The sequence below is a fragment of the Halichoerus grypus genome, chromosome 1 (assembly GCF_964656455.1).
Source record: "Halichoerus grypus chromosome 1, mHalGry1.hap1.1, whole genome shotgun sequence".
In the NCBI taxonomy this organism is placed as follows: domain Eukaryota; kingdom Metazoa; phylum Chordata; class Mammalia; order Carnivora; family Phocidae; genus Halichoerus; species Halichoerus grypus.
Genome location: NC_135712.1, coordinates 191,643,100 through 191,661,305, shown reverse-complemented (window position 1 = coordinate 191,661,305; position 18,206 = coordinate 191,643,100). Strand labels below are relative to the sequence as shown.

At 37.1% G+C, this 18,206-nt stretch overlaps 1 protein-coding gene across 1 annotated transcript in view; it reads right to left on the bottom strand.

Moving 5' to 3' along the window:
- The window catches only part of DNAH12 (dynein axonemal heavy chain 12), a 232,143-nt gene that overhangs the window by 190,030 nt on the left and 23,907 nt on the right, over window positions 1–18,206 (bottom strand). Inside the window, exons 5-12 of the mRNA XM_078076858.1 lie at window positions 14,666–14,738; window positions 13,705–13,863; window positions 13,297–13,492; window positions 9,164–9,352; window positions 8,320–8,476; window positions 7,366–7,457; window positions 6,462–6,640; window positions 3,849–3,984 (exon numbers count right to left, since the gene is read on the bottom strand). Coding sequence (XP_077932984.1) covers window positions 3,849–3,984; window positions 6,462–6,640; window positions 7,366–7,457; window positions 8,320–8,476; window positions 9,164–9,352; window positions 13,297–13,492; window positions 13,705–13,863; window positions 14,666–14,738 — 1,181 coding nt within the window. The remainder of the gene's footprint in view (window positions 1–3,848; window positions 3,985–6,461; window positions 6,641–7,365; window positions 7,458–8,319; window positions 8,477–9,163; window positions 9,353–13,296; window positions 13,493–13,704; window positions 13,864–14,665; window positions 14,739–18,206) is intronic.

The following is an 18,206-nucleotide window of genomic DNA, read 5'->3' as shown; positions in this document are numbered from 1 at the left end:
CAGGCAGCCAAGGTGCTGGAGCAGCTCACAGGCCAGACTCCCATGTTCTCCAAAGCTAGATACACAGTTAGATCCTTTGGTATCAGGAGAAATGAAAAGATTGCCGTCCACTGCACAGTCCGTGGGGCAAAGGCAGAAGAAATCCTGGAGAAAGGTCTAAAGGTGCGAGAGTATGAGTTAAGAAAAAAACTTCTCTGACAGCCACATCCAGAAGAATGAAACCGGACCACTTTCTTACACCATACACAAAAATAGACTCAAAATGGATGAAAGACCTAAATGTGAGACAGGAATCCATCAAAATCCTAGATGAGAACACAGGCAGCAACCTCTGTGACCTCAGCCACAGCAAGTTCTTGCTAGACACATCTCCAAAGGCAAGGGAAACAAAAGCAAAACTGAACTATTGGGATTTCATCAACATAAAAAGCAAAGGAAACAGTCAACAAAACCAAAAGACAACCAACAGAATGGGAGAAGATATTTGCAAATGACATATCAGATAAAGGGCTAGTATCCAAAATCTATAAAGAACTTATCAAACTCAACACCCAAAGAACAAATAATCCAATCAAGAAATGGGCAGAAGACATGAACAGACACTTCTGCAAAGAAGACATCCAAATGGCCAAAAGACATATGAAAAAATGCTCAATATCACTCAGCATCGGGGAAATACAAATCAAAACCACAATGATAAATCACTTCACACCAGTCAGAATGACTGAAATGAACAACACAGGAAACAACAGTTGTTGGTGAGGATACAGAGAAAGGGGAACCCTCTTACACTGCTGGTGGGAATGCAAGCTGGTGCAACCACTCTGGAAAACAGTATGGAGGTTCCTCAAAAAGTTGAATAGAGCTACTCTATGACCCAGCAATTGCACTACTAGGTATTTATCTAAAGGATACGAATGTAGTGATTTGAAGGGGCACATGTACCTCAGTGTTTATAGCAGCAATGCCCACAGTAGGCAAACTATGGAAAGAGCCCAGATGTCCATCAACAGATGAATAGATAAAGAAGATGTGGTGTATATATTTATACAATGGAATACTACTCAGCCATCAAAAAAAAAAATCTTGCATTTGCAATGATGTGGATGGGACTGGAGGGTATTATGCTAAGCAAAATAAGTCAATCAGAGAGACAATTATCATATGATCTCACTTATATGTGGAATTTAAGAAACAAAACAGGATCATAGGGGAAGGAGGGAAAAATAAAACAAGATGAAATCAGACAGTGAGACAAACCATAAGAGACTCTTAACTCTAGGAAACAAACTAAGGGTTGCTGAAGGGGAGGGGGTGGGAGGATAGGGTAACTGGGTGATGGGCATTAAGGAGGGCATGCGATGTAATGAGCACTGGGTATTATATAAGACTGATGAATCACTTGTGTTTCTGAAGACTTCAAATGGGGGTTATTCTTTTCCCCACTTGTTAACATGGGAATATCTGAAGCATCTGGTATTTTGAAATACCCCAATATACTATTTTTTTCATAATTATAATCATATACTTGTAGTTTAATGGGGAAATACAACATACAGTGTTCAAATGCAAAATGGAACATATGAGATTCCAAATGAAACAAGAAATCTTTCAGCTTAGAAGAAATCTGTGTTCAGGTCAATCACAGCCTGGATCTTACAATTAGTGCTTCTTTGTGGGGCACAGCATTTGTAAAGACATTGGACATATTGCTAATGACAAACTTAGAGGAATGCCTATCAGTATACTTCTCTAAATATTATTTACAGAAATAAAAAGCAATGAATAAAAAAAAGGACTGAAGAATCACTGAACTCTACCTCTGAAACTAATAATATATTATATGTTAATTAATTGAATGTAAATTTTAAAAAGAACTGGAGGCATCTTAAAAACAAATTTTTAAAAATAAATTAAAAGATAAAGACTGGCGGCATCTTAAATATCCAACAGTGAATGGTTAAATAATTCACTTATTCTTAACATATCTACATCTAAACCTGTAAGTTTAAATATTCAAAAATACATTTTTATGTTTCATAATTATGTTTCAATCTTAAGTCAAACATGTTTATTATGCAATCTTTTTTTGTTTATGATGCAATCTTAAATCAAAAATATGGTACTCAATTTTCTATTAAGTAGAAAATGTTTCATGTTTTTGGTCAGCTTAATGTTTTTCTGTACCTCCTACTTTTCTATTGTCATATGTTACCTTCACAATACAAAATTATTTTTAAAAAGCATATGAAAAGTGTTCAAATTCATTTGTTTTCAATAAAATGCAAATTAAAAATACAATGATTTCCACCTAACAGAACAGAAATTTTCTTCCTTTTTCTTTTTTTAAAGTTTTTATTTAAAATCCAGTTAGTTAGCATACAATGTAATATTAGTTTCAGGTGTATAATATACTAATTCAGGACTTCCATACATCACCCTGTGCTCATACAACAAGAGCACTCCTTAATCCCCATCACCTATTTCACTCACCCATCCCCACTCACCTCCCCACCCTTGGTAACCATCAGTTTGTTCTCTATAGTTAAGAGAACAGCCTGGCAAATTTAAAATATCTCACAATAGCAAGCATAAGTAAGGTGTAAAACAATAGGACTCAGACGCTGCTGATAGGAGTATAAAACTGGAACTACTTTAGAAAAGAGTTTTGCCTTAGCTAATAAAGGTGAAAGTAAATATATGTTATAATACCTGGGAGAAATGCATGAATATATACACCAGAAATGTTCCCAGCAGCATTGCTATTAATAACATAAGGAGAAACAAACCAAATATCCAGAACAATAAAACTAAAATAACAAATTATTATATGGTTATATAATAGTGAATATAAGATGGCAATGAAAATAGTTAAGAAACAATGGCATTACTAACATAATGTTGACAAGATGCAACAGAATAGAAACAGTATGACTATTTATGTAAAGATCCAAATGAGACAAGAATTAGTTATATTGATTAGGAATGCATATTTAGATGGTAAAACTCTACAGAAGTGCAAGGAAGTGATTACTATAAAAGTTAGGATAGTGTTCACATCGAAGAAAAAGAGGAGACTGTGATGAACTTCTAGTGTGTTGGCAAGGTTCTATTTCTTCCCTGGGTGATAATTACGGGGTGTTTACTTTATAATATTTTAAATTGCACAATTTATGCTTTATGCAATTTTGGGTATGTGTGTTATATTTCACATTTTAAACAAAAAATTAGAGTACAATATAGATGAATGGCTACATAATCCTCTGCTGGGGAAGGCATAAGCATACTACTAAATGTAGAAATTATAGGGGTGCCTGGGTGGCTCAGTCGTTAAGCATCTGCCTTCGGCTCAGGTCATGATTCCAGGTCCTGGGATCAAGCCCCGCATTGGGCTCCCTGCTTGGCGGGAAGCCTGCTTCTCCCTCTCTCACTCCCCCTGCTTGTGTTCCCTCTCTCGCTGTGTCTCTCTGTCAAATAAATAAATAAAATCTTTTAAAAAATAAATAAATAAATAAATGTAGAAATTATAAAAGAAGGAAAAATTTAAGCCCATGTTGTTTGAGGATGAACACATAGTTGGTGGGACTAAAGAATAAAAATGTGTGATTACTGTAGAAACCAAGGGAAAACCTCTAGGGGAGAGAGGGAGAGAAGCAGTTATGATCAGAAAGTCACATGCAGAGGGATTCAGGGGTACAGGAAGTATCCTATTTCTTACCTTCGGTCATGGCAGTATAGGTAGGCACTTTATAACTACTTTTTTTATGTTTTATACATTTTCAATATGTTTATAATATTTCACAATAAAAATAAACTAATTTAAAATATGTAAATTAAAAGATTCTTACCTTGATCCGTAAAACCAACTCTTGAATCCCTGTAGTCCGGGCTTTTTCTACATAAGATATCAGATCCATCATCTCTTCTGTTGTCTCAGGGACTTTTAATGCATGCTCTTTAATTGCTTCAAATTCGCTGCAAATACTGACATAATACTCTGCTTTACTATGGCTATGGTAATTAATGCCATGTCATACTCAATACATGTGTGTTATTATGATTATTGTAAAATATGAACCGTGATAGCCTCAAAATATTAAATCACTAAGATGTTTTAAAACATTTAAGGACAACTTATCTGATATAACCCAGCATACATCTTACATCTACAAAATCCACAAAATCGAGGTAACATTTTCATGTGGAAGTTATGGTATATTAAAATTTTTTTTCTGCAGATCTCTTTAACTCTCTTGAACACCCAGTTAAGTAAGCAGTGTGATATAGAGCGTACTTAGGAATAGCAAGCAGGCCAATATGAAAACAAAGAAGGGGACGTCACATGAAGCTGGAAAGGTGAGTAGGAATTAGATAGTGTAGGGCTTGATAGTTCAGTCTTGATTATCAAAAATTTAGGGGGGATGCATTAAAGTGGATAATGACAAAAAGACAGGAGATATTATGGGGGCACTTTCTTCTTGCTAGAGCAGAATCTAAGTCCCTTGGGGAGAGACATTACAGCAAAAGACAAGGAGGCAAACAAATTGATTGAGAGCAAGGTGGCCCAAGCAGATGTTAAACCAAACTGTGAGCAAGCAAACTGCTCTTTAATGATTATTAATTTATTTAATAAATTGTACTCTACTTAGGGGCACACATTTCCTCCTTTTGATGTTATCTACCTCAAGTACAGAATTTAAATAGAAAAGAATTAAAGAATGAACTAGACAGAGGAATCTGGACAACTTTTCAGCAACTCTTATGCCATGGGTTTATAGTAAAATAAAATTATTTTCTTGGAATAGAATTTTCCAGAAAAGTCACACATACTCCAAAAATAAATCCCAAAAAAAGTCATGTTAAACATAAATCACTTTTTGATTATGGCATTGTCATCGCTCTTACTCAATGGGATTGTTAGAAATGGATGCTTTGCCATCTTTGATATATTTTTGTATAGTAGTAGACTTTTGTACAAAGTATGCCTGACAATACTTGACTTTTGACAGCCATATATTTTTATTCATTTAAAAATATTTATTGATGTGATAGCTCCCTTAATTGGGCACCTGTTCTATGCCAAGCATTGTGCCAGATGCTTTACAAATGTTATCTGTGATGCTAACATTAGTCCTGCAAGGAGGGGATTAGTTTTACAGCTGGCACAGCAGGAAACTGAGGCTCAGAGAAATGAAATAACTTGCCTAGAGTCACAGAACTAGTTCATCACAGAGCCAGGATTCAAATCCAGGTCTTTTGGATTCCAAAGCACAGGATTTTCTCACATTGCTTCTGGGAAAATAAACATACTAGCTAACATTGCTTGAGTACCGTATTCCAAGCACTGTGCTTAGTGCTTTATATATATTGGTTTTAATCTTTACAGAAGTTACAAACAGGCAACAAATAAGTTAAATGAGTTGGATGATGAGTTGCTTGAGCAGTGGGTGAACAAACCAAAGGACACATTCCCTGCCTAAAATGAAAACTGATTCTCAGCTCCATTTACCACTGAAGGCTCAACATGGCACGGTCTTCCCACTCTTTCAAGAAAAGTAAAAGATCTGGATTGTGTGTGCGTGTGTGTGTAAAATCTTCTAATTTTGAAATGTTGATAGCCAATTCAAAATGTGTTTAAACAAAATAAAACACAGCATGAGACAAATAAAACTATCGGCATGACCTATTCAGATAGCAGGGCACTGGTTTGTGAATCTAACTTCATAGCCACTCTGCAAAGCAGGCATTGCCGTCTCTATTTTACAGATGACGAAAATAAGCTAGGTGACACAACAAGTAAATATTGGGGTCAGGAACAATCCCAGATCTTCCCAATATCATTGAAAGTCTATAGTCTCTCCATTTTCATGCAACCTGTATTCAAACACTGGTTTATTTCAATTTCTTTTTTAAAAAAAATCCTGGGTTGCCTCAAAACAACCCTCAGACAGTATCAAACAAAAACCAGACCATCAGGACTACAAAGGAAAACTCCTTAGGAGGCAGCTATGAGGGGTGCCTGGGTGGCTTAGTCGGTTAAGCGTCTGCCTTCGGCTCAGGCCATGATCCCAGGGTCCTGGGATTGAGTCCTGCATAGGTCTCCCTGCTCAGCAGGGAGCCTGCTTCTCCCTCTGCCCCTCCCCACCACTCATGCTCTCTCTCTCTCTCTCATTCTCTCTCTCTCATAAAAATAAAATCTTTTTTAAAAAGGAGGCAGCTATGAAGAGAAGTTGTAAGTACTTATATTAAAATTTTTTTTAAGTTAGTTAGTTTATTTATTTATTTATTTTAACTAATCTCTACACCCAATGTGGGGATCGAACTCACAATCCCGAGATGAAGAGTTGCATGCTCTTCCAACTGAGCCAGCCAGATGCCCCTCATATTTTAACAAGAGTTATTATTAGCAAAATATTTCTTTTAGCCCTATAATTCTGAGTTTAGCAATTACTTCTACTTACCTTTCATTTTCTTTTCTATGTTTTGAAGCTATGTTGTTTAATAATATGTTTGCAAAGGTTTTTGCTTTGTTTGTTAGGCCTATCTTCAAATCTTCACAATCCAAACGCACCATAGGGTAATGAACCCACTGAGGCAAAAGCATTATTTCTGAGGCAAGACTGAAAAATCTTTCTATAAACTTAAAATTTAAAAAAAAAAGGATTTAAAATTCAGATCCAAGTATATTACTTGCACAGCTAAAAACCTTTAAAACAAAGTACAAACTCTTGAGCAAAGATACCCTAAAATTGTCCCACATGGCTCCCACTTACATTTCCAACTTCATATTCTAAACCAGCCATGTACTGCATTCCTATGTTACCTGTTCTACAGCTGTTTTGGTTCATTTGATAGTCTCTGAACACCCCTAAACCCTTTTAGTCTTTGTTCATGTTACAGTCCCTCTCTTCTCCACCTATAAACATCTACTTCAAAGCCTAGTTCATTTTTCACTTCTTCAAGAAACCTTCACCAATCTTCCAAAGCAGAAACAATCATTCCCTCTTCTTTGCTTCCACAACACTTTGTTCACATTTCCATTCCAGTACTTACGTCCACATGTCATAGTGGTTACTCCTATGTCTGGCTTCCAGGCCAAATATAAGCTCCTCAGGACAATGTGTATGTATTATTTATCTTTATGTCACCAAAATCTTGCTAGATGTCTGAATGTGATTGTTGAAGCAATGAATGAGTAAATGAATCACTAAAGAAATTGTTTAGTGAACCTATAAGCTTATTAAAATGATATTCTGAATAAGAAATTCTATTAACTTTAGTTGAAACATTTACTTTCCAGAAAAAAAACCCTAATTAAAAAAAAGAAAGTCAAAGGCCTTAATGAAAAACAGAATTACCACTTACCTCTGTGTATTCATCAAAAGTATGATCTTCTGCCTGAAAAGTCTCTATCATCTCATCTGCAGTCCCATCAAGAAGCCAATTGTATTTTTCAACTGAAAATTAATAATCTAATTTAAATCTCAATAAGACCCATTCAAAAAGATAAAGTGCTTTTTAATATGATCATGGAAAGAAGTAGACTATTCAATTAAATATTATTAATAATTAACATATATTAACAGGAATAGAATAAAATAGACTTAACAAGAAAACCAGGTTAAATGTGGCATTTTAAAATAAAGAAAATAGTGTAGGTAATGATCTTACAATAACTTAGAGGTACAGATAAGCCAGTTAATAGAAGGTTTTGATTAAGAGAATGTTAAATAACTATACTGACCCCATACACCCTTGAAGAGACTGTAAAACTGAGCTGCAGTCTCTTCAAAACTATTCTTCAGGGCACCTGGGTGGCTCAGTTGGCTAAGCAACAGCCTTTGGCTCAGGTCATGATCCCGGAGTCCCGGGATGGAGTCCTGGGATGGAGTCCAGCATCGGGCTCCCTGTTTGGTAGAGAGTCTGCTTCTCCCTCTGACCCTACCCCCTCTTGTGCTCTCTCTCTCTCACTCTCTCTCAAATAAATAAATAAAATCTTTTTTTAAAAAAACTTCAAAATTAAAAATTATCTTAATTTAAAACTTGATTTAGCTTTCTCCTTATTCCAACATCTCTTCTCTCTGCTTTTTTGCTTTATTACTCTCTTCCTGTTAACATTCACCCTTTGGACTAAACAACAGAATTCGTTTCTTGAGTGTGATCTTTGATTCTGCCAAAAGCCATGCCAATGCTGACTTCTGGCTCTTCCTGCTTTTTTCATAACAGCCCCAACAACCAAATATTTGACCAATGTCCAGCAAAAATAAAAATGGTATTCTTTTATGATAAAAGGTATAATACTACATATGTGATATATACCGTATGTCTCATAATGTTTTCTTGCACCTTCTAAGTTATGATGTACTGCCAACTTCAGTGTAGTAAGAGCCCATTGTAACACATGTTCAGGAAGTTGTGTGTCAAGATTTACAGTTGGTGAAGTTCCTGACAGCCAAGAGGGAACTGTTTGGACATTCTAACAAAAATTAAAATGACAATTTATGAAACAAATATCTGTGCAATTGGTCTATACATAGATCCTATACAATATTTTTAAACATTCTTTTCAGATTTCAATGGTCAAAAAAAAATAACTTGATGCAAAATCATGATTTAAAATTGTATAGTTTGGGGCACCTGGCTGTCTCCGTCGGTACAGCATGCAACTCTTGATCTCGGGGGTTGGGAGTTTGAGCCCCATGTTGGGTGTAGAGATTACTTAAAAATAAAATCTTAAAAAATAATAAAATAAAATAGAATTATATAGTTTGTACTCTAATATAAAAACTTGAGTTAGTTTTCTATCATTCAACAAGTATTTATTGAATCACTATAATGTCTAAGTGATTATACTAGAAAGTAGAAGGAACAAACATGACATGGATCTTGTCCTTAAGAAGCTCACAACTATGTAGAGAAGATGAAATGGACACATAAATACCAATTCCTAACTGTAATAAAAGTTCTAAGAAGGAAAACATCATTTCTAGCCAGGGAACTTTATCAAAGAGAAAGTACTTTCTAACCTAAAATAACTTTGAGGATGGAAATAAAACAGAGTTATAACATTTTATGTACATGTCCACTTTATAGTTTCAACTCCACTGAAAATTTTGAAAGAGACCCATATAAAGAAACCCCATGGATAAGGATGGAAGAATACCTGTAAAGCTTCAGTTATCCGCTCTACCAAACCCAAAACAACATCTTCCAAATCTTGAAAGGTAGGATAAAATTCCATTTTATCATCATCAAATGTCAGTTCCATCTTAAATATTGGCAGCCCACGTTGATCTTCTTGGTCAAAGAGTTTCACAAATCCTTCTACAGTTCTCTTTAAGAAATCCTTTAGCTGCATGATATCATAAATTATTACTTTAGAATGTACAAATTCAACCTTTAACCTTTAGTTCAAAATCAGTGAGCTATTACCTATAATTAAGGCATTCTATCAGTCCGTTTAGTCCTCACAATTTTCTTCATTCAGCACAATATGTTCCTACTAAATTTGGTGTAAAATAATAAATAGAACAATATATGCAAACTTTAATTTTTTTTATAGAATATCAACAATCTTAATATGGCAACTAGAATTTTCCACATTCTTTAGTAATTCTTCCCCTGGTACAGAAAACTAAACAACATGGTGAAGACTAATGAGAGAAAAGGCCGGACACCTGAGGGTTAGGGTGTTATGAGGTGACATGCACATGAGCTGAGGGACAGTGGTATAGAGCTATCTCCTAGTGTCAACTGTTAAATAATCAAGGCTTTTAAGACCCAGTTACTAAACCCTTGGATGGTTGAAAATCACCACGGTGGGAATATTTACACCAGGAAATTGGCAAACACTACAAATTAGGGCTTTTCTCCCCCACCCCCAAAGCCGGATTTCCAGCACATCACTAGGTGAGGGTGAAGCCACTGGAACTGAGAAATGTGCACAATAAGTTACCAAAGTATGAATAATGCATTCTTTTTTTTTTTAAATAAAAAGATTTTATTTATTTTAGAGACGGTGGGGAGGGGCAAAGGGAGAATCTCAAGCAGACTCCACACTGAGTGTAAAGCCAGTCCCGGGCTCCATCTCACAACCCTGAGATCATGACTTGAGCTGAAACCAAGCATAGGATGCTCAACCGACTGAGCCACCCAGGTGCCCCTGAATGATGCATTCTTATGTAGAAACAGCTATTGGAAATTTAGCCAAGCAGATAAATACAGATCTAAAACCATCTTCAAAATGTTCCCCATCTCTACTTCTTATCAAATAATCACAGTCCTCTTAAGAGGATAAAGGTAAAAAGGAAATCATGTATATTAATTACAGGGTTATATACTAGATATTAAATGTGTTCTTTTAAGGATACATTGAAAATTTTATGGGGGCTGCTTGTGCGCGCGCAAGGCTTGAGCATGAGCCGGACTTGACCGCGAGAAGGAGGCAAAAGCCACCGCCCCCCTCTTCCCCTCCCTTGAGTGAGGCGGCGCGTTGGCCGGAGAGAGATGGGGGGCACCCGCCCAGTCTGACCCTCGGCGCGAGTGCCTCTGTCTCACGCAGTGATCCTCGCGGGCCTCTAGTGCGCTCCCTGAGCCCCAGCAGCCTCTACCCGGCGGGCGCACCCGGGCCGGCGAGGAGGGGACGCCCGCCTGGGTGGGTACCTGAAGTCACCTGCTCCGCGCGAGAGGCAGAGGCGGCCACGGCGGTGGCAGAACTACAGAGCTGCGGGGTCCATCCGACCCTTACCCTCAGCCCAGGAAGTAACCAATGCGAACATGTTGCAGAAACATTCAAGAAGTGGCTGAAGGGGGAAGGAAAAAAGTGCCACTGCCTATCAGAAAAAAAAGACCAAAAGACAACATGGCAAATACAACCACCAAGTTCCATAAAGCACTCATCAATGGTGATTAAAAACCTGGCCTGCCAAATTTATGAAAACAACCCTCAGCTGAAAGAATCCCTTGATCCGAATACATCTTACGGGGAGCCCTACCAGCACAATACTCCATTACACTATGCTGCTAGACATGGGATGAATAGAATACTAGGGACTTTTCTTTTTGGTAGAGATGGAAATCCAAATAAACGGCATGTGTACAATGAAACATCTATGCATTTGTTAGGTATGGGACCTCAAATTATGATATCTGAAGGAGCCCTTCATCCTCGCTTAGCACGGCCCGCAGATGATTTCAGAAGAGCAGATTGTCTGCAGATGATCTTAAGATAGAAAGGAGCAAAACTTGACCAAGGAGAATATGAGAGAGCAGCTATTGATGCTGTTGACAACAACAACAAAACACCCCTGCACTATGCTGCTGCCTCAGGGGTGAAACCCTGTGTCCAGCTTTTAGTAAAACATGGAGGAGACTTGTTTGCTGAGAATGAAAATAAAGACACTCCTTGTGATTGTGCTGAAAAGCAACACCACTAAGATTTGGCTCTCAATCTGGAATCGTAAATGGCATTCTCAAGAGATCCCGAAGCTGAAGAAATAGAAGCTGAATATGCTGCATTAGACAAACGAGAGGCTAAGCTCATGGATCAACTATGAGAGATTGATATTAAAAGGAATTGGAAATAATTCTCTCTTCCCTGACTGCCTTTCACATCTTCTAAAATTTTAACAATTACTAATATATTTGGGTAAATAAGTACCCATTTTTCATTTTTTAACAATAAGTAGGTTTTACCTATATAATTGGGGAAAGCTGTTTTCATTGTGGAAAGAAATAAAAACAAATTCTTCTGTCATAAAAAAAAGAAAAAGAAAAATTTATGGAATCTTTGGAGATATTGTCCAAAAGGGAAAGTTTTTATTCAAAACCATTTTTATAGAATTGTATTTCTACAATAGCAAAAATTTGAGGAGCCCATAAATATAAAATATAAATTAATATTTTCTTTAAAGATGATCAATTCCATTTCAAACCAAGATTTTTTTGAGAAAAAAATGAGAATCAACCAACTTGGGATTTCATATGTTCAAAAAGATATTTACTAGGATAGTCCTTTGTTAATATTCTCCAATAAAGCTATGGATAATTAGTTGATAGCCTTTAAGCATGAGCCCAGTAATCACTCATAATATTGACACATACTTCTAGACTTTCTTTTCATTTTAGATTGCTTCAGATATTGCTTCAGAAAAGTATTTTTATGCTAAACTAATTTAAATAAAATTATTGTAAAAATATTTTTCTTATCTTATTTCAAAATAATTACCTAGCACTATGTGTAAATAGAATTTTATTTAAAATAATAAACTAAAACATCAGTTTTAAACTCAACACCCCAAAAATGAATAATCCAATTAAGAAATGGGCAGAAGATATAGACATTTCTCCAAAGAAGACATACAGATGACTAACAGACACATGAAAATATGCTCACCATCACTAATCATCAGGGAAATACAAATCAAAACTACAATGAGATATCACCTCACACCTGTCAGAATGGCTAAAATCAACAACATAAGAAACAACAGCTGTTGGGGAGGATGTGGAGAAAGGGGAACCATCTTGCACTGTGGGGAATGCAAACTGGTGCAGCCACTGTGGAAAACAATATGGAGGTTCCTCAAAAAGTTAAAAATAGAACTACCCTACAATCCAGCAATTGCACTACTAGGCATTTACCCAAAGAATACAAAAATACTAATTTAAAGGGATACATGCATCCTGATGTTTATACCAGCATTGTCTACAATAGTCAAATTATGGAAGCAGCCCAAGTGTCCATAGATAGATAAAAGGATAAAGACGATGTGGTGTGTGTATATATATATATGTACATATATACACACACACAGAGATGAATATTACTCAGCCATAAAAAAGAATGAAATCTTGCCATTTGCAATGACCTGGATGGAGCTAGAGAGTATAATACTAAGTGAAATAAGTCAGTCAGAGAAACACAGATACCAGATACCATACAATTTCACTCATATGTGGAATTTAAGAAACAAAACAAATGAGCAAAGGGGGAAAAAAGAGAGAGAGAGGCAAACCAAGAAACAGACTCTTAACTATAGAGAACAAACTGATGGTTACCAGAGGGAGGGGGGTGGAGGAATGGGTTAAATAGGTGATCGGGATCAAGGAGTGCACTTGTCCTGGTGAGCACCAGGTGATGTATGGAAGTGTTGAATCACTATATTGTTCACCTGAAACTAATATTACACTGTATGTTAACTAACTGGAATTTAAATAAAAACTTAAAAAATAATAAAGTAAAATAATAACTACTCTTATTAACATTATTATTTAAGATATATAGAACATATTTACCTGATTTGACATAAGTGTGGAAACACAGTTATAAAATGCATCCAATTTTTCAGGTTTGATGGCTTCTAGAGTTTCCTTCTTGGTAAAAAGATTTATAACCTTTGGATACCATGTGTTCATTATCTTCTCTTCTGCCTTTTTAGCTTGTATTGATAGATCATTTTTCAGTGATTCACAATCAATTGGCCCTTTAGCTCTATTTATGAGAAAAATAAAAATGATTTAAAGCAAATGATAAATACTGGTCTCAATACACAATTCTTTTTAAAAATAAGATAAATTAAAAAATTTTTAATCTGAAGAAAAGTTCTCAAGACTTATCAATTTTAAAATGTATACAGTCAAAATATAAAGACTCAAGCAAGCGACATTCAAATCTTAAATGTTAGAATAAATATGAGATTTTACCTAATCCCTGTTAAATCTAGCAAAACTGAATTGGAAAACGTCGTATAACCAAGATCCAGCAATATTTTCATAGTTGGATGAACAATGTGCAAATTAGCTGATATTTGATTTCTGGTTTGCACATAGCTAGAATGCCAAGGATTAGAATAATCCAGTCCTCTGGAAAAGCAAAACACCAAATCAAACAGGATTCAAACAATATGCTCTAAATTTTAGGAAATAATAGTTATGACATGGAATTAGCATAAAGCAAGAGAAGAGGAAAATATGGTCAGCAATGGAAGCTTTAGGAGACATGCATGTAATAAAAATGCATCAAGATCTTGAAAGTGTATTATCTTCAGAGAGGACAGAGACCACTTGTGGGTAAGGCAGACTGATGGGCCAGGTGGGAGTACCCTGCTAACTTCCACTGTGCTCTGGGTCAGTTACCTTGGGTAGAGATAAAGGAACTCAGTCCTTGGAACTGGGGAGAAAGGATGAAGAAATCTGTCTGGCATACACCAAAGCTTACTTAAGGCCACGTTGACCTATATATCCGTAAGGATTCCCCTAATTGTGTAAGCAGCAAATAGACAAGTTCAGAGCAAGGACACCTTCAGGGAAAAAAAAACCAGTAGTGCTATTTTTTAGATGTATTCAAAATACCTTTGAGCTTCACAATTCTAGACTTAAATGTAAGATCAGCTTATTTTCAATCTGTTATCAAAACCTAGATGCAATTCTGTTTTTAAAATAACTTACTGGGGCACCTGGATGTCTCAGTTGGTTGAGCCTCTGACTCTTGATTTAGACTGGGGTCATGATCTCAGGATTGTGGGAACGGCCCTGCTGTTGGGCCTTGTACTGGGTGGGGAGTCCCCTTGGGATTCTCTCTCTCTCTCTCTCCCTCTGCCCCTCCTCCTGCTCATGCCCTCTCTCTCAAATAAATAAATAAATATTTAAATAATAATTTACTCACTCAGGGGATGTAGGTAAAGGGCCTCCTTCATCTTCAAGCCACTTAACTGGAGGTTTCACGAGAACACTCCTCACTAAAAAATATATATGCATTAATATTTCTTGAAAACCCTTGCAAATCCTACTCAAACAAAAGTTTCTAACTTTTGATATTGGAAAACATAGTTTATTGAGCATTAAAGTGAGAAGAAAAAATCCCTTTATTTGAAAAAAAAGCAAGTTCTTGGTACTATTTGGTGTTACTTTGGGTGTGAATTGAGATACAGTAAAGCTTTAAGTTTTTAGGTTTTTTTGCATTCTGTCTATTCAAAGGCCACTTAAAAACTTATTCCAATAAAAACTGCAAATGTTAAATCCCTAATAAACCTCCCTAAATACAGAAGTATTTTTTATAATTCTGTAAACAGTTTAACTACACGCATAAAGACAAAGAGAAAAATCAAAAAGCTATTAGCTAATAAGCACATAAAAATTACACAAAATTCCCTCAAATTACAAGATTTTGACTGGATAATCTCAAAATAAAAACTTTTTTAAAAGTAGATTTTGAGAGGAGCAAGATGGAGGAGGAGGAGGAGACCTAAATTTCATCTGGTCCCAGGAATTCAGCTAGACAGTTATCAAACCATTCAGAACACCTACAAACTCAACAGGAGAGCGAAGAAAAGAATAGCAGCAATTCTATGAACAGAAACGCGACCACCTTCTGGAAGGTAGGACATGCAGAGAAGTGAATCCAAGGCAATATTCGGGAAGATACCCCGCAAGTACCGGCAGCGGAGCATAAAACTGGAACTTTTAGAAGTCTGCTCCGCTGAGGGACATCACTCCAGTGGACCTCGCTCCAGTGGAACCCTCGCTGGGACAGTGTGGTCTCAGGACCCTCAGGGTCACAGAAAGACCGGGGGTGCCTGAGTGCGGCAGAGCTCCCAGGTATCGGAGCGGGGAGGCCGGCTGCAGAGACAGAGCCGAGGAGTGGGCTTTCAGCTCGGGGTTGCCATAAACTGTGATCCGCGGCACAGTGGGGCCACTGCTCTTCCAGCAGGAACCCAACAAGTGGCAGATCCTGGGAGACTCCCCTTCCTCCCCCGGGAGGAGCGGTGCGGGAGCGCACCGCAGGGATCTGCTGGGTTTGGAGACTCCACACCGGGTCCTGTGCCAGAGACAGAAACGCTGGATCACAGGCCAAGTGAGCACGAAGTGCGGCCAGAGACTGGGGAGATGGGAGTGATTGCTTTTCTCTGGGGGCTCAATGAGCAGTGGGGCCCCGAGTTCTCAGCTCCTCCGGGGCAGAGATTGGGAGGCCACCATCTTCACTCTTGGCCTCCAAAGCTGCACAGAAAGCTTGCAGGGAACAAAAGCTCCTGAGAGCAAACCCCAGCAGATTTCTCAGCCTGGACCCGGCAAGGGCGGGGCAATTCCGCCTCCGGCAAAGACATTTGGGAACCATGGCAACAGGCCCCTCCCCCAGAAGATCAGCAAGAACAGCCAGCCAAGACCGAGTTTACCTATCAATGAGAACGGCAGAACTCCAGCACTAGGGGAATACTGCACATAGAATTCATGGCTTTTTTCCCATGATCCTTTAGTCTTTCAAAGTTAATTTTATTTTTTTTTCTGTTCTTTTCATTGAATTTTTCTTCTTTCCTTTTTCAACCAACATCTTATCAATTCCTTTTTTAAAATCTTTTTTAATTTTCATTTTTACACCCATATTCTATCCCTTCATTGTATTTAACCTTATTTTTTGTATATATATGTTTTTCTTTCTTTAAAATTTTGGGATACAGTTTCTTCTAACAGGCCAAAATATACCCTAAATCTAGCGTATGACTTTGTCCTAGTCTCCCACCTGATCACATTTGCTCCTTTTTTCTTTCTTAATTTTTTTGTTCTTTTTTCAACCAACTTATCAATTCCTTTTTTAAAATCTTTTTTAATTTTCATCTTTACAGTCATATTCCATCCCTTCATCGTATTTACCCTTATTTTTGTATATATATATATTTTTCTTTCTTTAAAATGTTGGGAGGCAATTTCTTCTAACAGACCAAAATACACCCTAAATCTAGTGTGTGGCTCTGTTCTATTCACCAGCCTGATCATATTCTTTTTTTTTTTTTTCCCCTTTCTTTTCCTCCCAGTTTCGGGTCTCTTCTGATTTGTTTAGTGTATATTTTTCTGGGGTTGTAGTTACCCTTTTAGCATTTTGTTCTCTCATTCATCTATTCTTCTCTGAACAAAATGACAAGATGGAAAAACTCACCTCAGAAAAAAGAACAAGACAAAGTACCGACTACCAGGGACCTAATCAGTACAGACATTAGTAAGACATCGGAACTAGAGTTCAGAATGACGACTATAAAGATACTAGCTGGGCTTGAAAAAAGCATAGAAGATACTAGAGAATCCCTTTCTGGAGAAATAAAAGAACTAAAATCTAACCAAGTCAAAATCAAAAAGGCTATTAATGAGGTGCAATCAAAAATGGAGGCTCTAAATGCTAGGATAAATAAGGCAGAAGAGAGAATTAGTGATATACAACACCAAATGATGGAGAATAAAGAAGCTGAGAAAAAGAGAGATGAACAACTACTGGAACATGAGGGGAGAATTCGAGAGAAAAGTGATACCATAAGACAAAACAATATTAGAATAATTGGGACCCCAGAAAGAGAAAAAAGAGAGAGAGGGGCAGAAGATATATTGGAGCAAATTATAGCAGAGAATTTCCCCAATTTGGGGAAGGAAACAGCCATCAAAATCCAGGAGGCACAGAGAACCCCACTCAAAATCAATAAAAATAGGTCAACACTCTGACATCTAATAGTAACACTCACAAGTCTCAGAGACAAAGAGAAAATCCTGAAAGCAGCTCGGGACAAGAGGTCTGTAACCTACAATAGTAGAAATATTAGATTCACAGCAGACCTACCCACAGAGACCTGGCAGGCCAGGAAGGACTGGCATGATATATTCAGAGCACTAAACGAGAAAAATATGCAGCCAAGAATATCCAGCTAGGCTGTCATTGAAAATAGAAGGAGAGATAAGCTTCCAGGACAAACAAAAACTAAAAGAATTTGTTAACACCAAACCATCCCTACAAGAAATATTGAAAGGGGTCCTCTAAGCAAAGAGAGAGCCTAAAAGTAACATAGACCACAAAGGAACAGAGACAATATACGGTAACAGTCACCTTACAGGCAATACAATGGCACTAAATTCATATCTTTCAATAGTTACCCTGAATGTAAATGGGCTAAATGCCCCAATGAAAAGACACGGGGTATCAGATTGGATAGAAAAACAAGACCCATTGATATGCTGTCTGCAAGAGACTCATTTTAGACCCAAAGACACCACCAGATTGAAAGTGAGGGGGTGGAAAACCATTTACCATGCAAATGGACATCAAAACAAAGCTGGGGTAGCAATCCTTATATCAGACAAATTAAGATTTTAAACCAAAGACTGTAATAAGAGATGAGGAAGGACACTACATCATACGTGAAGGGTCTATCCAACAAGAGGATCTAAAA